This window comes from Parus major, chromosome 11 (assembly GCF_001522545.3).
Source record: "Parus major isolate Abel chromosome 11, Parus_major1.1, whole genome shotgun sequence".
Lineage (NCBI taxonomy): Eukaryota > Metazoa > Chordata > Aves > Passeriformes > Paridae > Parus > Parus major.
In genome coordinates this window covers 9926883-9947842 of record NC_031780.1, presented here as the reverse complement: position 1 = coordinate 9947842, position 20960 = coordinate 9926883, and the positions used below count along the sequence as shown (strand labels likewise).

Below are 20960 nucleotides of genomic sequence, written 5' to 3'. Positions count from 1 at the left end.
TTTACTACTATTAAAAGCTCCCCAGTATCTCTAGATGTCTGCCTTCAATAAATCCTGGAAACATTCTGCTCACATACTGAGTTTTAAGGAATGTGCAGCATATGTCAGCTTCAATAAAAGCAGTACAGTTCTTTAATTACTCCATTCACCCAGCAGCTGCTTTAACAAAGTATTTTTCTGAACATGTAAAAATGTAAAATACCCAAAAACCCAGTCATCTATGTGCAATGACCACTCAGCATCTAACAATAATGGATATACTGAAGGACAAAAATGTGAGTTGTGCCAAGCCCATAATTCTCAGTGACTGACTGTAAAGCACTTGAAGTCAGCATTAAGCTTTTAAAACTCTAACCCTAATCAACCGTAAACAAAGAAATAAAGATCTCACAGTTATTTTTAAAATCTTAAACACTTGCACATAACTTTAAATAGGTTTTTTTTTTTTTTGCTTTTTCTGATTTGCACAGCATTCTTCCCAAGTAAAACATGAACTTCTGCATGAAAACAGGCTTGTGTATTCAAGCTGAAAAATAACAGCACCTATTTAAACACATGAGCTAATTATACCTGGCATTTTGGACTTTGGTGGTAAGGTATTGATTGCCATAGAGCAGAACACACTCCTGTTGGCCAAAACCAAAGGTGCACAAGATTCAGCAATTTACATGGAGACAACCTCTCCTCTCCTCCAAACACTACTGCCCACAAGTCTTTTTGTGGTACAGGACAGCAAACACCATCTCCCCAGGGTGTAGAGCATTTGGAAAAGTACGACTTGCACACATTTGGTGACAGCAAAAAGCCCATTCAAGAGAAAAAAAAAAGGCAGGTAACTGTATACAATCAACTTGCAATCATTTTCTTGTAACGTGTTAGTGAATGGGTGCCAGCTATCTAATCTTAGTAGAGAACAAACCTAATTTATCCACAGCAGTTCAGATTATTTTCAACCTAATAAATATTTCTAGCAGAAAGGCAACATTATACTTTGTAGAAGTAGACACTCTGTAGAAGACATTTGCTCTGAAAAAAGATGCTAGTGTGCTGTTTGATTAATGTGGGTGAGGGGAGGATGGATTAAGCTGAGAAACCTACCTAAGGCAATGAAACACCCTACAGGAGCAAGTGGGCAGGTGAAAGGGGATCTTTGAAAAAGGCATGGCACTAGGCAACAGATATATTCCAACACCCCTCCCAATCCGTTTTTGAAGATGAGCTTAATTAACTTTGAGTTACTTTTCAGTGGAAGCTTCTCGTCTATGAAGATATTTTCTACACTGAGACTTCTCACTCCCTTCCAAGCCAGAAAGATGTCTAAGATGACCCAGTCTGACTCCAGGTGTTGCAAAAGCCTCAGAAGCCTGTGAGGAATTTCTCTACCACACCTAGCCATTGTTCAAGCTCTATAAAAATATTTCATCCTCATTCAAAAGACAGAAAATCTAATATTCCCTTTCTAATAATTTATAATCATTCATTGGTCTTATTAAAAGTTTGCTCTTCAGTTTGTCATAAACAGATTTTTATCTCTGTGTATTGTCAACACATATTGGTTTAAAAATGTTGTGCTATGTCTGGAGTATGCAAACAGTCATATAAAATCAAGTGTCCCATTACAGATGTAAAGATTATTGTCAGGAATGCACCTTTTATTCAATCAAGTTAGAACTGAAATTAAAGGAGTAGGAAAGTAACCATATAGTACCAGTTAAGAAGGTAAACTATGTTTTGTCCAACATATTTGTGGAGAACATATATAGAAATCATATGTTTATAATAATAAACACACCATTACGATTGGGATTCCTGATAGATTCAGACCGAATGCAGCAATCACCAAAGAGCCAGGAAGTCTACTTGAAACCAATCTATTATTTGGAATATTTATAAGAAGTAAATCTGCCTTCCCTGAAGCTTAATTTTGTTGTCTTTTTAGCACTACATAAGCAGTATGGCAGTTTAACTATAGTATTTGACCGTTTTAAGTGCTTGGATGTAAAATTTGACTCATCAGCTTAACATCCATGACACTGCTCTTTGTAAGACATTATTTTGCAGTACTGGTGTAACTGGGTATTACCACTCAGGCAGGTAAATAGATTCCTAGGCAATCACAAGTATTTCATTAAGCATTTCAGTCTCAGTACTACAATAGTCCATTTTAAGATAAAGAGTTATATGAATTGTGGCTGTCTCAGAGAGCTCATTTGGAGGCTCATTTGCACTTAGTTCATGGTCAGGGAAGACATGTGACAGTCATTTGGGGGAGGCACACCACTCCTGAACCCAGCACTGACAGCTCAGCCCTGGGCTACTGGAACAGGGCACAGCTCTCACACCTGGAGCCACACCTGCCCCTTCCTTACACACCTGGCATGTTATTTCCTCCCTTCCGTATGCACAGTATGGCCACTGCATATTCCTCATCCTTTACCTTAAGGACAAATAAAAGATAATGGATGACACACAAGCTGAGCTGGAGGCTCAGTCCTTTCTGTGACTGTGTTCTTTTCACCCGGCAGTGCCCTGAGAGGAGATGGAAGCAGTGTTTCTGACAGATCAGAAGCTTCTTGTTCTTTGCATGCCCAAGCCAACTCTTGGAAGGCACCTACACTCCACAGCCTTTGCACAAGAAGGGTCAGTGTTGAAGGAGCTGCTCAGTGCACTGCTTTTACTCAGTATGTCTTAGAGTACTAACAATTATCCACACCATTCTAATTTTGGCACAGGGAATATCAAGAGCTTGGATGCCTCACCAGACTCCAGCATCTACTGACTCAACACTGTAGAGGAGCAACTGCAGCCACTTCAGCTGGAGGTGTTCTCCCTCCTCTGCTTAAGGCAGCTCACAAGCCCAAGTATCAAAAGAAGTTCTCCTGAGCATGTGTTGGCTGAAGCAGCCTCTTTGATGAGCAAAGTAAAAAATGTCTTCTCTAGATAGTGGAAGCACTTGTACCATTTCCACATCTCGACCAGATACATTTTCCTGAAATAGGTGTCTGTCCCTACACACACTCTCACCAGTTCTCTGCTCATACTGGCACACACCAGGAGAAAGTCAAAGAGTACAGGTTTATTTTGCATTATCCAGGATGTCTCTGGAATGTGAGTATTATGCATGACAGCTTTCTAACACGTCCAATTTTTACCACATCCGAGAGATGTAACTGCACTTGCTGAAAAGGCAACACACCAGGGCCGGTCCCCAGCAACGCTCTTGTCAACACACCACCCTTCCCAGACATGACGTCTGCACAGCTGGTCTGTGTGTGCCCTGTCCTTTCATCAAAGCAACCCAGGGCCCTGGATAACCAATATTTGATAACAAGATTAACTGCCTGAAGTAAGTCTGGGTGTGCTCAGGGAAACAGTTCTCTCCCTAGCAGGGAGAGAATGAGCAAGCAAGCGTGCATGAAGCCTCCTTCTTTAACCAGCACAGCTGCTGACAAAGGAGCCTGTATCTCTTGCCTTCTCTGAAGTTAATCCCAGCAGTTTAAAGCAGACTAGTGAAAAAAACATGAATCTGAAGTTACTCTGAAATGCTACTCCAAGGACACATTAGTTCCACTAGAGTCAAAGTATACGCCAGACGCAATAGGTCGAGTTCTAGTCGAAGAGATTGCACAGAAAGTAAGAGCTAATAATTCTTAATTTGGCATAACATGACATTCCCAACATATCTTTCTCTCCTTCCAGTAATTGTATCTTGGCAGTGTATATATTAAAAAATCATTGCACAAAAGATGTGCTGCTGGAAAAAAAATAACCAAAACCAAAACACCTTTCTTTGTGTTGTTCCATTCCAAAAACTGAAGACACTTTCACTGAAAGGTAAAAACATCAAAACACAAAGGGGACAGAACCTCATTCATTCTTTATTTGTTTAAGAATAACTAAAAAAAAAACATTTTTGCAGGAGGCTAGGGCAACAGTAATTTAGACAATAATAAATTGAGCACTGTAACAGTAACTATTCCATTGAATAAAAACTCTGGCAAGAAATTTTTCACATGGCATTCAACAGACATTCAAATACATGAATGAAGTATGCAAGTTAAATTACTTCAAAAATAAAGACTTTCCAGCAGTTTACCATAATGACAACATTCTAAAGAAAAATACAATAGCACTTTGTACCCTAAAAATTGTCAGTTTTATTTTACAAAGATGACTTCCAAAAGCATCTTGTCATGACAATCGAGTTTTGAGGAAAAAGCAACCTGTCATTTGATAAACGGATTAAATTAACTGTTATTAAAGCCACTTAAGCACTCCTTCCTTCCTGTTATCCTTCTCATCTTGGCAGTAACTGATAGGATGATTTCAGGAGACCCATTCATTGATGGCAGGATCTAGAAAAGAAACAATTTTGCATACAGTTATTCTCATTCACAGCTTCTAATTATTGTATTTTACTAACCTGCACTTAATTGGCTTCCTTCTTCCCCTGGCACGAGCACAGTGGACCACGTACTTCACACAAATCTCCACTCCCTGTTACACCTTATACCATGAAAATAACATGGTTGCAATCTTATGGAGTTCATATTACATTCAAAGGTAACAGTAACAAAGTCCTGGTAACAGAGTCCCATTATCCAGCAATTGTCAATTGCTAATAGTGGCCAGTGCTTTGGCCAGTCATTATCATGCAGTTCATTACTTATGGGACATGGTTGGACTCGACCCTGTAACTTCTGGAAAATGTACCACTTGTCCACAGGAACATATCAACAAAATAAATGAAGGACCAGATGCAATGGTTACAGCAGAATTAGTGAAGAGGCAAACTACAACTGCACATTCCCTCCCCTTGTTCCCCCCCGCAAAAAACATTATCCAAGATTTTGTCTGACTAAGCAAGCAGCTTCAAGAGTAAAGGAGGACATGGATTGGGCAAAGAAAAAGCTCTGAGCCTTGCATATCCAGACTAAGTCCCATACAACCCCAGGAGGTTGTGTTCATGGCAACCCCACTTCCAACATACAGAGTAATTAATTGTATTCCCACATTAAAGCTACCATGGCACACCTCCACCTTGGCAGATTTCTAGCTGGCTCTAATCCTTTCCACCTTCCACATGCCAGGTTCCTCACACCAACTGGCCCTCAGTGACAGCTGAGTTGTCAATGCCATACAATACCTTGATGCAAATGGGTTTTGCCCTTTTTTCCACCTTTTGCTAGGCTACACTGCCACTTAGTCACTGCACTGACATAACAACTCCACCTTCTCTACTGCAGTGCAGCTGTACATCCACTGACGTGACAACGGGAAGTGAGGGGCTTCATCCCTACAGGAACAGAGCTGCCTTTCAGTTTGCAACTTGCATCATTTTCATGCCGAGGACAGAGCATATGGTCCTTCGAAGGGACATCAAAATAAATATGACAGGTCAGTGCAATCATCATACTGAATGAATTCAAATGATGCCATATCTAAAATGAAATGTGTGCACATAATAAAGATTCAAATGACAAAAAAATTCCCCTACCCTTTATCCCTCTCTGAATTATTTATGAATTCTGCAACTCCAGCTGTTGCCACCAGCCCAAGGACACTACTTCATTTTGGGAATGACACTTCATATTAAAAGATAAGTTAACAAAAGAAACTAAAAAAAAAAAGAAAAGAAAAAAGGGACAATGTGGGCCTTTAAAGACCACAAAAAAGCATAATACATCTTTTCCCATCTCTTACTAAGGAAAATAATCAACAATCAATTCTGGTCATGTTTCTCAACTTGTTTCTATAATTCCAGACGTAGATTTCAACACTCATGCATTAAGCCAGCCATTCCTTTTTTAACCATTGCAGTTAAGCAAGACTTTCACAGCATCTTGGATCCCTCACATATTTTTATAGGGTTATCTCAGCCTTACAGTTCACCATAAACCATATGCCAACACACCAAAGACTGTGATACTATCGGCACTACTGACAGACAGCTTTTAGTACATAAAATGGTCATTCCAAGAGAATAGAGTATTTGCATATTGCATATTGTTTCTGGGAAAGCAATAATTTGTCCACAAATTTAAACAAAAAGAAACACCACCTTCAAAGTGTAATTTAGGGCACTAAGAATTGGTTTCAAGTCATCATGACATTAGATAAGCAAATTCTACAAAGTACTGTCTGCCCACTTGTATACTGCTCTGATTTGGGTTCCATCACATATTAGTTCTTAGAGTTCAAATAAGTAATTTCACAATGGGAAGGAGGCAGCATGGAGAAGGCTTAGCCAGTCAGCACAATTTCCATCACCTACATCAACATGCTCTCCTCTCTCACTTTAAACTAAAATTATTTTAGTTGGCTGGTCTGTAGAGCACACAGATAACACAGAGGCTGAGTAAATAGGAAAAACAAAATTAAAAATTGGTTTTGATTGCTACTTTATTGATAACAGAATCAAGACCTGAATTGGAACACTAAACCACCTACTACAAGAACATACTGATGCACTGTGTTCACTGTGAAATTAACTGAAATGGGTCAAAATTCACAAGTTGTGGAGTGCTGAGGGCCATCCAGCCCCTAAATATTAGCCCTTCATGATTGACCAATAGTCTCATCTCTGCCACAAATGATATTATTCTGTTCTCTACCCATGATCTCAATTTCACAGTTTTTTACTTTTATCTAACTGAACAGCAATTGGGCTTATGTTCTGCTCCTGGGAGTTCCCAAATGCCACAAGAACTTTTAATCAATTAATTTATTTAGGATTTTTTTTTTGTCTGAGGTTTTTATTTTTCTCCTCCACAGTCCACCTGAAAGTGGATTAACAATTGTCACAGTTCTAACACAGAGATATGTATAATATAATAAACTGCAGAGCTTCCAAGGTACTATCATCAGACATCTCCAGTATCACCCACAAATTAAAATAAAAAGCCAAGAATGCACCATTTGCTTTTAGTGCCAAGCACATGGTTCAGGCCTGAGCTGGAATGTCAGATATTCAAGAAACAAACTCATCTTTGGGAAAGACAGCAAAGCCAGAGTTGTTGCCTGTCTCGCAGATGAAAAATGCCTTGCAAGCAGAGCCCACTTCAGTTTCCCTCCAGCAGTACCTCCAGCAGTATCTGCTGTTGCTCAGTTTGGTACCATGAGCTCATGCAGTGTTATTCAGGAAAAGGAGATGTTGTTAAAACAAACATTTATTTGCCCTTCAGTCTGCACCAGAGCTGGCACCCAGCCCTGAACAGTCTCACTCTTCCTTGCTACTGTGGGAAAGCTACTGAACAAGAATCCTCCCCTTCCATCTCCTGCTGCTGGCCAAAGAAACAAAAAGGTACAGAAACAAAGAACAGGCAGGGAACTTGAGGTGTGTAAAATGCAGCGGAGCAGGAAGTTAAGGTTCAATATTGTAACATTTGTAGATCTCTTGCAACATGTACAAGAGCCCCAGATTCTCCTGTTGTCACAGCTATATATTTCAGTTTATTACTGCCTCACCATTAATAATTCTCCAATATTTTGGAAATCCCAGGTGATATGCACAAACCCTCTCAAAACTATAATTATGTACGGTTGTAACCCACTCAAATGTACATCACACTTTTTTTCTGAAAACTAACAAATTAAAAACAGGAACATATCTCACATTCCAGGGTTGCCATTTAACTCTCAATGCCACAGGTTCTCAAGTGCCTCCTGAAATAGTTTCTAGTGCTAAAGGAATGACATTTGGAAAAAATCACCTTTGTGCTGATAGGAAAACATCCTTCTGAAGATTTTTCACAAGCTAGTTGGATGCAATTGAAGTTAGTCCTCAGAAAACAAGGAAAGTCGTCTTCATGCCCAAACATGCTCACTAAATGCTTCTGGCTATGACATTATTTCATAATTGACACATTACACACAAACACTCCAAGAAAATATCTTTTTGTCTATGTCTGGATTACACGGCTATTTATACCCAGTGCTTCTGCAGAGCCTTCCCAATGTTGCATGATGCTCTTGAATACAAATGACCAATTGATCCTTTCACATGATAGGGTGGGGTGGTTTTCTTTTAGCGTTCAATACTTCTAATGTTAAAAAAAAATTGTACCTCAACATGGTCTTTAATCTAATCCTTACCCTGAACAATTGAAGTACATTCATATTAATCTATTAGATGCTTTTCCACACCACACCTATGGCACTGCATAAATTACTGTAATTTAAATGAATTACTGCTGGAGAATTCTCATTTGGTAAGAAACACGCAGTGTTATATGTTATGGAAAGAAAAATGGGCATTATGGTAACTAAGTTTTATATCATAGTATACCTAGGTGCTCATAAACCAGCCTCTCTAAACTGTTGAAGGACAAGAATATTAGACTGGCCACACAGAACACACATCAGTATGTCAAAAAGTCAATAATATGAAATTAAATCTACAGTTTATTTAGATATATTTCCATGCCCATATTCAGAATCCACATTAAAAATGCCATTAAGCTAGCTGAAGAATATTACTGCAAAAGACATTTACACCAATAGTAATTCTATCCCTGCCCTGGATAACTTGCATTTTCCTCTTTAAGTGTTTAATCTACTGAAACATATTGAAGAAAAAAGAACTTGGAGAAAAAAAAAAAAAAGAAAAAATAAACAGAAACAAACCCTGAAGTTCTTTTGTTACGTTACTCCACATATTACCAGTGTTTAAGGATGACTTGTTTAAGACTGCACATTTCAACTATCTAACAGTAAAGAATGAAAAGCTTCTCGCTACAAGCTAAAAAGAAAGTCTTTACCATGCTCCTTGAAGAGCTCATTTTCACATTACTCAGGCTTCATTATGCTGAATCAATATTCGTTTAGTCACTGGGTTATTGACATATTTTAAAATAAAAGTATACCCTTCAGCTACTGCACTCATTACGGGTAATTTGTCTTGTCAGGGAGCAGGGAATATTATCCCAGTCTTTCAGGGGCTGACAGCCCATGGAAATACCTCCCCTTGGTTACAACTGTAAATAATTTTAAGGTAAAATATTGAAAAATCAATGACTGTTTCCTGCAATCTGTCACAAACAAATCAATCATAATCTGCACAGCCAGAGAGTATGATTTGAAGGAGATGAGAGCAGATGTAATTCTTGGCTGGAATCTCTCATTTCAAAATCACTTCACATAATGGTGTCATCATTTAAACACTTAGCAGTCACTGCAACTGCCACTCATAACATCTAGTTGGACAAAACCACAAGGAAGAGGAGGAGAAATGCCACTTCTGTTATGTAAACAAACATTTTATTTCAATGGTTGCAACATTAGCAAATTTCACAGATAACACAAGAAGGCTTGCCTCTCCACAAGGTCCAAGGTGCTTTCGCTTCTCAGGGGATGGCTGCCTATAAATTAACCTCTCAAAATGCAAAGAATTTTAAATTTTAAAACCAAACTATGCTTCATAAAAGGTGAGAAATAGTATCTGGTACTAATAATACTTCTAAAAATATTTTTATTCACTCCAAATTGCTCATAACAGAATTATGCATCAAATCCTTAAGAGATTAAGAAAGGAGAATTATCTGAGGTACCTTTGTCTTTTAAAGAGAAATAAGGATTTCAATGCTTCTTTGTCCTCTGCATATTACATTTCACATCTAATTTTCATTAAGCACACCCTGACTCAACTTTAGGGTAGGAACCACTACAAAATACATGGGAAAGAAAGTCATAACCTACATAAATTAATTGCTAATATATTTTCAACTTGCATTCAATGATTAAATGTTGTATATGGAATTATATCTGTATAAAGGATCAATTTATACATAAAGAATTAACTACTGCACTCAGAATGCTATAAACTGACCTTTGTAAATGTGAATAAATTGTGTAAAACTAATCTATTTTTATAGAGTAACACTAATACTTAGACCAAAATTATTTCCTCATTTGTCCTCCCCACCTCACTACATTTTCACCCCAACACTACAGTGTTTAAAAGAATTCTCTGCAGATACAACAGGATGAAACTGTTGTGCAACTCCAACCAAAGGCCTAAGCCTGCATTTCTTGCACAAACAAAATTTACAAATGCTCATGGAGTGTTTCCCTCTGGAGTCTATAATTTGAGCTCTTAATCTTTAATGTGCAGAGCCTGTTATCACATACTCATTTTAATCACATTAACCTTAGCAACTCCTAACTCTGACTATTTATCTTACCACTGTGAGACTAAGAAAAAAATGCAAAAAGACTAAATTATTTTCTCTTTTCTTGAAAAAATCCCTTAATACTGTTTTTAAAAATGAAAGAATGGGGCATATTGTACATCTAAGTAAACCTCTCCAAGGTTTGCCTTACTTTAAAGCAGGCTTTAAATCTCTTTATCTTTTACATGGAAAACATACATCTCTAACTCTTTATTGATACACATCAAATCCACTATTGTTTGTAACAGCTGGACAGATTCCCTTTCTTAGCAAAATAAATTATTAAAAAAAAAAAAAAAAAAAAAAAGAAACTGAAGTCTTAGACTAGAAGAAGCAATTAGTGCCTTAGAGGCTACCTAAGTGTAAATATCAGCCATGAAGAGAATCAGCTTATTGTGGGGAAAGGCCACTCCACAGCGAAAGGGAGGAGGCAGTGGGTGAGGAATTGCTAAAAACCAGAGCAGCTCCTAGAAATGAGTTGCAGTTCCCCACTTTTTCCCTGGATGGGATCTATAATGAAGCTATCCAATAGACAGCCTCAGGCTCCTCAGCCTTTTTAAATCTCCTCCCTGGCCCAGCAACACTGACAGAGGGAAGCCCTGCTCACCACTAAGCCATTGTGTGAGGGAGAAGCGCGGTGTGTACAGAATGTGTACGGCAGCTTCCCCCAGTGCCATTCCCCTGAGCCAGCTTCTCATTTCTTGTGACAATCACCTAATTAGGTGGGTCAAGAATTGCAGAAGATAGAAGAGATTCATTCTTCCTTACATGCCAGTTCTCCTATTTGTAAAAATGAAGGCAATGCTCTTCCACTCCATTGCAAGGCACTTAATAAATGTTAATAATAATTAAGTCAGTCACATCTCCCAGACAACACTGTCAGATCTTTTTTTGCAGTATTTCAGAACTATTTGGCTCAGGAGGGAGCTCCCACAAGCTTCATACAGAAAAGGACTCACAAATTCCATCTTTCAGTGCAAGAGGTCACAGAGGGCTGTGCCACAGCAGACATTTCACAAGCCCTGAGGAGTAAGAACAGCACATGCTGCTGCACTACAGATGTTAATGGGTCAGCACCATGAGTGCCATTTCCTGCTGGACAAGGCATTAAGATGCTCTATCAGCTAGTAGGACTGTGAAGACTTTCTGGTTAAGAAGTTGAACTAGATCAAATTTCTTGAATGAAAAGATATTTTTCTTTATTCCGTCCTTATCAAGAAACAAAAGAAGTACGGGTTATGGAAAGAGCTAAAAAAAGAAAGACCCTGGCTTAAAAAAGGCTACTAGCATTTCCTCTAGTACCCACCTTCTCCATTTACTGCTCTCACTCATAATGTTCAATTAAGTCACTGGCATACATTCATTTATTTAATGCAGCTCCACATGATCACCAGACAATACAGCAATGGCATATTACATCATGCAATATTACTGATATGACACAATTAGCAATACTCTACCTAATGAAGTTTATTAAGTCTTCATGTTTGGGTATTACAGAAAGATGAAGAATCCTGCTTTGAAGTAGCTCCTGCCTTCCAATTCTGCCCTTCCCTTCTTCAGCATTGCTGTGACCATCTCACTGAGCTCATCTGGAGAGGACAAAAGTAGAAAGAACATACTTTTTACAGTTCCTGTCACCTGCACTGTGCAATTTTCTCAACAGAAATGGGAATAAAGTTGATGTATCTAGAAAAATTAACTCTGCATTTTGTAGAGTGGCTGAACTCAGCACCACAAAGGAAAGTGCCCCTACCGTAATGCTCTGCTTAATGAATCATACCATATTCATAGCAGATTACTTACCATTAACTCTGAACAGGACTTAATATGGTTAAAAGGACTGCAACCCAGCTGTATTCTGGCTTTGTACTAGGTCTTTTCCCATATTCAGGCAGGTATAGGATAGGATGGACTGCTGGGTTCATTTTCCCCACTGTGGATCTCACTGCTTCTCTCGTGGGTGCAATCCATTCAGATAAAAACAGGAACATACAGAGAATGGAGGATGGAACAATAAATATAGCATTTGTCACTAACTCAGCATGTTTCTCTGACAAACAAGGATTACAGGTTTCTTCATCCATTGACCCAGTATGTTTTAAATCCTACAGACACTATTTAGTACCACATCCCACTGGATGGTGCTCAAGCCTGCATGGTCCAAGAGGTGCATCACAAACAGGTGCCTATGGAAATCAAAGATCTGAGGAATGGGGAAGTTTAATGGCATTTTGCTAATGAACCAGTAACAGCATTAATCTCTTGCTCAAAAGCACAACAGTCTAATAATTATATGAGCATGGACAGCACTTTACATCTGAACATTTCTGAGACAAGCAGAGTTCCTATTAGGGAAACTGAGGCTGAGGTTACATGAACAAAGCTAAGTCATAGGACGTGACAGAAACACGAGGAGAAAACAAACCCAGGTCTAGCCCTCTGCCTGCTACAAAGTTTTCCCATCCCTTCTCAGCCAGTCTAAAAGTCCCTCCACCCTTCTGCAGCCTCCTCTCAAAGAACTACCTGGATGACCTCAGCTTAAGTTTTACTTAGGAACACAGTAGCCCAGTGTATACTACAGGGAATGTCAGCTGAATTTTAACTGAAGCAATAAATTAAATACTGAAAAAAAAACTTAAGAAAAAGCATAAAGGAAAAAAATATCTTCAAATTTACTTTTGAAACTTAGGCTCTACAGAGTTGTCCTCTTCCCAAGAGACATTCATGAAACCTATTGCCCACAGGAGCTGGGAGACAGCAAGGTCCTTCCTAGATAAAAGCCAGAAAGTCAGCACAAAGAAAGTAATTCTCACACTGCCAGTACCATAAAGAAGTCCTAGGCACCTTTTTATAATGACAGAGTATTCTTAATAAAAGCTTCAAGCAGGTTTTACAGCTGCATATTATCCAATGAAACCAGTAATAAACAGCACTGTAGAATTATTTAGTGCAACTCCAATACGCCGAGAGTCTCAACCTGGGTTTTATTTATCACACAAGCTAAAATGTTTGTTCTTGGCTTTACAGTAGCAGCCAAGCCTGTAGCTATCTTTTATCCCAGCACACTGCCATCTGGATATTGATACTTTGCTATGGGATATGAAAGGAGAGCATAGTTACCTAATACAGCTTAATTGAAAACACAAGACCTACATATTATACCATGCATTATTCTACACAAAATTAAATCTGAAAGGCATGAAAATTTCTGTAGATGTCAGCAGAGAATATTTCAGAGGTAAACGCTGTGTTCTTTATCTGTGCTAGAAATGCTAAGAAACACTGTGAAAAATATGTGCTTACGAAAAGGAAAAGCTCATTTTTGCTCTGTTGGGAAAAAAGAAATTGCTCAGGAAGGTGCATCTCCTTCAGGAAGAGCAGGAGAGTCATCAGTCACATGTTTATTAGTATAGTAAACTCTGTTATGGTGATCCATATTCACCTTGAAAGGTCCAAGTGTTTTGGTTTTTTTTCCTCAAGCAATGATTTCTATAATAAAAAAAAAGAAGAAAAAATATGCTGGTTCTACAAATACATTCACTTCAATCTGCAAAAAACAGCTTCAAGAATCATCTACATCTGTGCTACCCACATTAAGGAATACAGACTAAAAAGCTCTATTATTAATAAAACCCCAGAAATTATGAACTGTTAAAAATAATTCCTTGGGTGTAAGGCCAGAAAGGCTACCTGGCTTTATGTTTCTCCTCAGAGAGGAACTGCTGAGCTCTTGCAAACACCAGTCGTAAGGACTGCAAATATATGTAAGTAAAGTAGATAAAGCACAAAATCTTTGGAACACAACCCTGCTATCAAGTCACTCACCTCTAACACCCACACTGGAGGCCAGATTCCAGCTACAGGAGCTCCCACCACGCTGCAGCACCTGCAGGCAAAAGGGAACTTGCCACCGCGAGGGAAGCTATGGGCTCACGCACGTGCCATGAAACAGCACAGGGAGCCACAGCCACCCTCCCCACTGAGCTGCTCCTCACTCGCTCTAAGAGCCAACAAACAGTAGATGTGGCTTGCTTTAAGTGAAAAACTTGTTTTAGACATGAAAGAAAGCAGTTTCTCATTTTTCACTCAGTCTATTTTCTGCATATGTCCATGGAACTGTAAGTAAAATAAACCCTAAAGACATTCTTAACTTAGTCCATACTATGCCAACAAATTCAAGCAAATAATGCCATTTAAGTTAATTACAGGAAACTTCAAGGAAACTGAAATACAGTTTCAGGTTGTCCCATGATACTGTCAAGATCTTTGGAGTTACATGCTCAGTACATAACTAGGTGCTTGAAAGGCTTGTCAGCTGCACTTCTGTATTTTATTCCATACTGAAAAGGTTACTGAAACAATTAAAAAAAAAAAAAAAAAAANAAAAAAAAAAAAGACTGGAACTGATAATCATGGTTCTTTTAGCAGACAAGAAGTGATTTAAAATAGAAAGAAAAGAAAAAAAAAAAAAAGACTGGAACTGATAATCATGGTTCTTTTAGCAGACAAGAAGTGATTTAAAATAGAAAGGCTTGGAGAAAAAAACAAAACTTTAAGCTACCTAATACCCAAATGCTAGGCACAGAAGAGTTATTCTAGGTGTTCACGAGTTTACACCTCGCTCTCAGACCACAAACACAGAGAGTGTGAACAAGGAGCATCTCGGGCAAAGGAAGTGCAGGCAGGAGAAACAACAGAGCAGCTGAGGGTGACTTGCCCAGAGAGCTCCTCCTGGGATCCTTTACCCAGGCTGAGAGCCACAAAACACGGACACTTCCACTGCACTGCCTGCCCTGGAACTCGCAGCACTGCACCTGAGGGAAGCGGCAGCACTATCTGCAGGAAAGGGCCCCGAACTTTTACAGCCAATATTTTACATGCATTATTTTAGCTGTTTCCCAGATAATGCATTGAATTAACATAGAAAGACACAGGCCCCTCCCTCCTCTTTGCATGCTAATTAGTTTTACTTGTATGACAGTGCAAAGATGAGAAAGAAAATTTTCTTTCCTCTTCATGCCGTATTAAAAAAATGAATATTCACATATTTTTCTCTGTTATGAGTTGTTAATACTTTTAAATATACTGTATAAAACATTTTTTATCAGATGTTTCCAGCAGCAATTTCCACTACTGTCCGAGTCTCCTCTTTTTTTAATAGGACAGCTTTAAATGAAACAGGGTATCTTGTAAGGGAATTACTTTGTATTTATTTTTTCTTTAAGGTGATTCCCTTTAGGATCGCATACAGATCTCTTGGTAAAATTGTCACAAATTGAACTGGAGAAACAAATTCAGTGTCTAAGGTCAGGTATTCTGATACAGAAATATCAAAAAAGGTTTTGAGAAAACTGTCTCTTTCTCATCTACCCCTGTAAAAAGAAAAAAAAAAAGTTGAAATGATCTCCTAATGCATCTCCCTTCATAATTCATGCCGAAAGATGACATTTTCTCAGGATCTTAATTAAGATAACGATGAACACCTGTGTCGGCATTCTTTGGCAAGACAGCATTATCCATCATAATCTTTTAAGTACTCTCAAAAAAACCCAACAAAATCGTATGACGGAACCAATCTGTTGCCTCTCCTTGCACTAAGTTTTACATCTCAGACACACAGAAGAACGATTAGATCTTTAAAGACTGCAATAAAAACAGGATCGTTAGATTTTAAAGTTTGAACAGAAAGTAGCTATTAAATTAATTAAATTAAGGTGTATCATATCCAAGACAGCCAAGTTTAACTCCATTCACTACAAGCCACCTGGAACCAAACCACTTACAGTTAGAGTCTACCAATAGCTGTACTTTTAAAATATAGTTAGCTTTTACTTTCAGGATCGTTCTACCTCTTTTCATTTGTTTCTCCTGGAAAGAAAATATTCTCAGTTCATCCCTTCTGTACATTCATGCACTTATTTATTAAGCCATTTTATGCTGTACCACGTTTCACAGTCTAAAAGAAATTATGGAAAAGAAAACAGTGTATTAAAAAAAAAAAAAAAAAAAAAGTAAATTCAAGAGTTGCTATATTTTGGGTCACGTTTTGTGCAGTTATCTCAAATCCAAGTTCCTTTCACACCAAAAACCTTACTGAACTGCAGCTAATAAACTAACCAAAGACCCTTTTAACAGCTTTGCAGGACCAGCCCACCAGAATGAAGGCTATCAAAATAGGGATTTTAATTATTTTTTTATAGAAGCTGATTCTAAATTCACATGCCTAAATTTAAATAAAGCGAAGAGTGCACAGCCAGCCTGTGAATCTTTCCCATTGTTAAATAAGATTTTAAGGGCAAGTGTTTTTTCTATTGCATTAACAATTTATCTTCCAAAAAAAATTATGACAAAAATATACAAAGTCGAGAATTTTAATATCAACTTGCACTGTTATAGTTTCACTGGGAGCTACAAAATACACTAACTCCTGATACCAAGAACTCATCCATACCTTCAAACGCACGTACCTTCAGCAAAAATGCAAAGAAGCAGCAAATGTATCCTCAAGCCCCCACTTTTGTTAACAGAGCTGATGAATGACATAAGAGTCTTGAAACAAACTTATTTCCCTTCAATCAAGTGGCTGAAAAGTCCTGCAAAGCAGATTAGTCTTAGGCTTTCACATTTTAATATGCTATCAGAGGAAAAAGTTGCTGTGACTAGTCATTCAGTAGAGCTATCAATGTGCAAATAAAGCAGAAAATAGAGACATCCTTAAGAAATGAGTCTCAAATTTGATATAAAGTGAAGGTGACAACCACAGCAATAGAACTATAAACTAAATGTTTCAATATCTTGAATAATTATCTACAGTTCTTTTAAAACTGCAAAGAATATAATAGTGGCATAATGTAGTGAGAATGTCAGTTTGATAGGCACTTACAATCCTGACGGCGTAAGAGTCCTATCACTACCGTTTATTAATCAGCTCTGGTATTATGTTTGCAAGGCATGAAAGTATGCATGAACTCACCACTGTTTCCAAAATGTATGCCTACAGAAGAAAGATTAGTGGAACATCAGAAATAAAGAGGGTAATTTTACATGACGTTAACCTTACCTCCTCTTCAAAAAAGTCAGATGCCATGGGAAGATGGTTAAAACTTCTGCTTCTTCCTACAAAGAAAGGAGCACGGAAAACCAGTTAGTTATTCTACTCACATATAAAATGAATGTTAAATGTATAAAACTTGACCAGATGATATCTCACTCCCCGAACAAGGGGGATTGTCAGAGGATTATGACAGAAGAGCTTTCGAGTGGAGAAAGAAATGCAGTGCTCTAGAGCGATCACTATAATGAAGCCGGGGACAAATACCGGTGACACCGTGCAGTCGAAAACTGATGAAAGTGCACACCTGTGTGGATTGAGCATGTAAGGGAGCGTGCGAGCCGGCGATGGACCAGTGTCGTTTACCGGGGCAGAACCGCATGGAGTTTAAAGAGACGAAATTCCTCGCACCGCACATTAAAAAATTAAATTTAAAAAACAAAACGGGGGGCGAGGGAAGTGCAAGAGGATAGAGGAGGGAACGTCCAGACCCAGCGCGGCTCGGCAGCAGCGCCGAGGAGGAGCCGAGCCCGGTGCGGCCCCGCCGGTCCCGCCCGGCGCTGCCGGGACCGGAGCGGGGCCGAACCGCGCAGCCCGTCAGGGGGCGCCCCCGGCGGGGCAGCGCCGCCACCGCGCGGCTCCGCGGGCCCCGCTCCCTCACCTCGGGCCGGACCGGACCGGACCGGGCTCAGCATAGCCGGGCCGGACCGGGCCGGGCCGGGCTCAGCACAGCCGGGCTCAGCACAGCCGGGCCGGACCGGACCGGAGCCGGCTCAGCATAGCCGGGCCGGACCGGGCAGGACCGGGGGCGGCCACCACGGCCCGCAGCGCCTCCGCACGCCGTCCTGTCAGCGCCGCCTCCGGACTCCGCCGCAACCGCGCCCGTGCTGCCACCGCCCCTCCACACCCCGCGCTGAGGGACAGGTCCGCGGGCCCGTGGAAGAAGCAGAGCGCCCGCCGCCGGCGGGGGAACAGCCAGTCATGCGCCGGGACGGCCGGGGGCGGGACTGGAGGGGCCGCGGCCTGATGGGTACTGTAGTGCGGGGCAGGGCCGGCACGGGGGGTGAGTCTGCCGGACAGGGGGCAGCGCCCGCCCCGCCGGCCTCGCTCCCGCCGCGCCGCCTCAAAGACAGCGGAGACAGCGCGCCCTTCCCGCCCGGCCCCGCAGCGCGGCCGCTCGGCACGGCCCAGCCTGCGCCCAGCTGGGGGAACGGGGATGCTGCAGCCGGGACGGAGCCCTGCAGGGGGAGGGAGAGACGGAGGGAGCGGGGCGGCGTCGGTGTCGCCTCCACTGCGACACGGGGAGCTCCTGCCCCGGCCTGCCCGCTTTAAAACACACCCCGCTCCTCGCGTCTTCGCGTACTTCCCCCGGGGGACCGCGGCGAGAGCATAAAGGCCGGGAAATCAAAAGTTACAAAATAAAATAAATTCTAAAAATATAAATCTTACTATATCGCCCCCTCCCTCGACCAAGAAAGGCACGGCGGATCCCGATGGCCGGGGGTCCGCTGCCGCTGGAGCAACTCATTTCCTCAACCGCAAGGGAAAAAAAAATGCGAGAAGGGAATAAATCGGGATATGTTTCTATTGGGAAATATATCTGGTGGAATCACAGGAGATTACATCTTCTGATCGGCAGGGATTTATCCCGGTTCATATGGTTTTAATCTGCTTTCGCCTCGACCCTTCAATGAGCCGAGGGCGGGGGGAGGATACCCGGTGTGTTCCTGCGATCCGCGGGCGAACCCTCGCTCTGAGCGGTGTGTGCGGACCCAGCTCAGCCCCCTCCGCTCCCCTCCGGATCGCCCTTCTCTGGCCACCGGCTCTGGAAAAGACTAAATCCGAGCCCTCCGCGAAGCTGATCCCCGCTCCTGGCCGGACCCCCGCCGCCGCTCTGCCCGCACGGCCGCCGCAACAGGTCCGGTGCCCGCGGGAGTGTCCGGCCGAGCAGCACAGGGACAGGGCTGCGGCTCTTCCCCGACCCAAACCTCCTTTTTTGTTAAGAAAGTCAAAACTAACAGCACCACCAGTCCGCCGTATACCCCACCTCCAATGATTTAGCGGAGGGAGGGGCAGGGGCAGAGAGCACGAGGAGGGGTGGCTGTGCAGAGGGGGAGCCGGGCGGCTAATAAATCTTATTAAAGATCTATTTTTTTTTCATATACTGATTGGCTTGCATTCCGGCGCAACGCTGCTCCGCACGGTATTTAGCACATGCAGAAAGTTGGAGCTGATCTTAAATGGCTCGGAGGTGACTGCAATCCAGGAGCCGGCGCACTTGAGCCTCTGAGCGCTGGGGAGGGCCAGGGAAGCGCGGAGCCCTCCCGCTGGTTGGGCCCGGCCGCGGCAGCCCAGCGGGGTCCTGCCAGTCCTTCCACTGACAACACCCCGCGAAGGAGGAGCCTCGCCGGGCCGTGCTGAAGGCGTCAGGAGCTGCAATTTCCAACTTAGCATCTTGGCAGGACCCTTCGGAAAGCGAGAGCGAGGAGGAAGGGGGGAAAAAAAAGCCCCCCAGTGCAAGGGGGAGAGAGAGAGAAAGAAAGGAGGGGGGGAGGGAAAGAGGGGAAAGCAAGGGGGGGAGAAAAAGGAGGAAGAGGTGCCCGGCTGCAGGCGAAAGCGGAGCAGCAGCCCCGGCGCAGAGCAAGGTGCCGCCGCTGCCCAGCTGGCGAGGGCGGAGAGGCGCCCGCGAAGCCCCGGCCGCAGCCGCCCCAAGCCGGCAGCGCGGCGGCTTCCTCCCGGCGCCTTGGGCTCCCGGGTATATGTGTGCGCCTGGCCATGTCGTATCCTCAGGGTTACTTGTACCAGCCGTCAGCGTCCTTGGCTCTCTATTCCTGCCCGGCGTACAGCACCAGCGTGATCTCCGGACCCAGGACCGATGAACTTGGGAGATCTTCTTCGGGCTCCGCTTTTTCCCCTTATGCCGGATCTACCGCCTTTACCGCCCCTTCCCCGGGTTACAACTCCCACCTCCAGTACGGCACCGACCCGGCCGCCGCCGCCGCCGCCGCCTTCACTTCCTACGTGGTAAGAGCAGCCGCGGGCAGCCGGCACCGCACCGGGCACGACGGCATCCCACGGGCTCCTGCCCCCACCCCGGGCCTGCTTTTTGTTCCCATTTTATTTTTGAGATCTAGGGGACAAAAGGGAGCGCGGCTCCCCGCCTCGCCGCCCAACTTTCCCGCATCGCAGCCGTGCCCTGCCTCACACTGTTGCTGGCGGCAGCGGCGGGCAGGGCCGGGCGCGGGGGGAGCCGCCGGCACGGCCCTGGCGGGGACCGGTTTCATTCCCTAAAAAAAAAAATAAATTAAAATTAAATGTATAAAAAACACCAATCATAGTTTGCAACAATTAGCTTATTGTGATTGAAAAGGGAATGAACTCAGGACCGGTCGGCGATGGGAGAAATCCGGGCGATAAATCCAGGCAACTTTCCCCTGCACGGTGATAATTAGGCTTAAATATTGCGGAGCTCTAATCCCATGGCCGCGAGCTGCTCCGCGGGGTTGCGCGGGAAGGGAAGGGAAGGGGAAGGGAAGGGGAAGGTAGGGCACTGCGCCGCCGTGCGCGCCCGCGGGGCAGCGCGGGGCCACTCCGTGTGCGGGACATCCACACCGCAGAGCTGCGGCCACAGCCAACGCCCCGCAGCTCCCCCCAAAACCGGCGATTTAGGCTCAGCTTCTCCTCTATGTTTAGGGCAGAGTTTCACAGTTCCTTCTTTCCTTTTTTTGTAGCCATTT

General features: G+C 42.6%; 2 protein-coding genes across 2 annotated transcripts in view; one reads left to right on the top strand and one right to left on the bottom strand.

Annotated features, from left to right (window-relative positions):
• Positions 1 to 3858: 3858 nt before the first annotated feature.
• On the bottom strand, positions 3859 to 17814 carry LOC107209749. The gene is made up of 8 exons (XM_033517151.1): positions 17531 to 17814; positions 17233 to 17288; positions 13998 to 14058; positions 13615 to 13661; positions 12849 to 12941; positions 11976 to 12358; positions 11630 to 11761; positions 3859 to 4355 (listed from the first exon to the last, which is right to left on the bottom strand). The coding sequence occupies exons 1-6, from the start codon at positions 17639 to 17641 to the stop codon at positions 12271 to 12273; spliced, it is 456 nt and encodes a 151-aa protein (XP_033373042.1). The 5' UTR covers positions 17642 to 17814; the 3' UTR covers positions 3859 to 4355; positions 11630 to 11761; positions 11976 to 12270.
• Positions 17815 to 19758: 1944 nt separating this feature from the next.
• The window catches only part of IRX5 (iroquois homeobox 5), a 5324-nt gene continuing 4122 nt past the window's right edge, over positions 19759 to 20960 (top strand). The window contains exon 1 of the mRNA XM_015639745.3: positions 19759 to 20247. Coding sequence (XP_015495231.1) covers positions 19999 to 20247 — 249 coding nt within the window. The 5' untranslated portion in view covers positions 19759 to 19998. The remainder of the gene's footprint in view (positions 20248 to 20960) is intronic.

Excerpts from the sequence above, each read along its gene's own strand:
- LOC107209749 (XM_033517151.1), bottom strand. The coding sequence starts at position 17,641 with ATGTGCGGTGCGAGGAATTTCGTCTCTTTAAACTCCATGCGGTTCTGC. Across the intron at positions 14,059-17,232 it reads CTGACTTTTTTGAAGAGGAG|GTGCTGCAGCGTGGTGGGAG; the intron begins GTAAGGTTAACG and ends TTTTGCCTGCAG. Across the intron at positions 12,942-13,614 it reads AAACACTTGGACCTTTCAAG|GAAGGACCTTGCTGTCTCCC; the intron begins GTGAATATGGAT and ends GCTTTTATCTAG.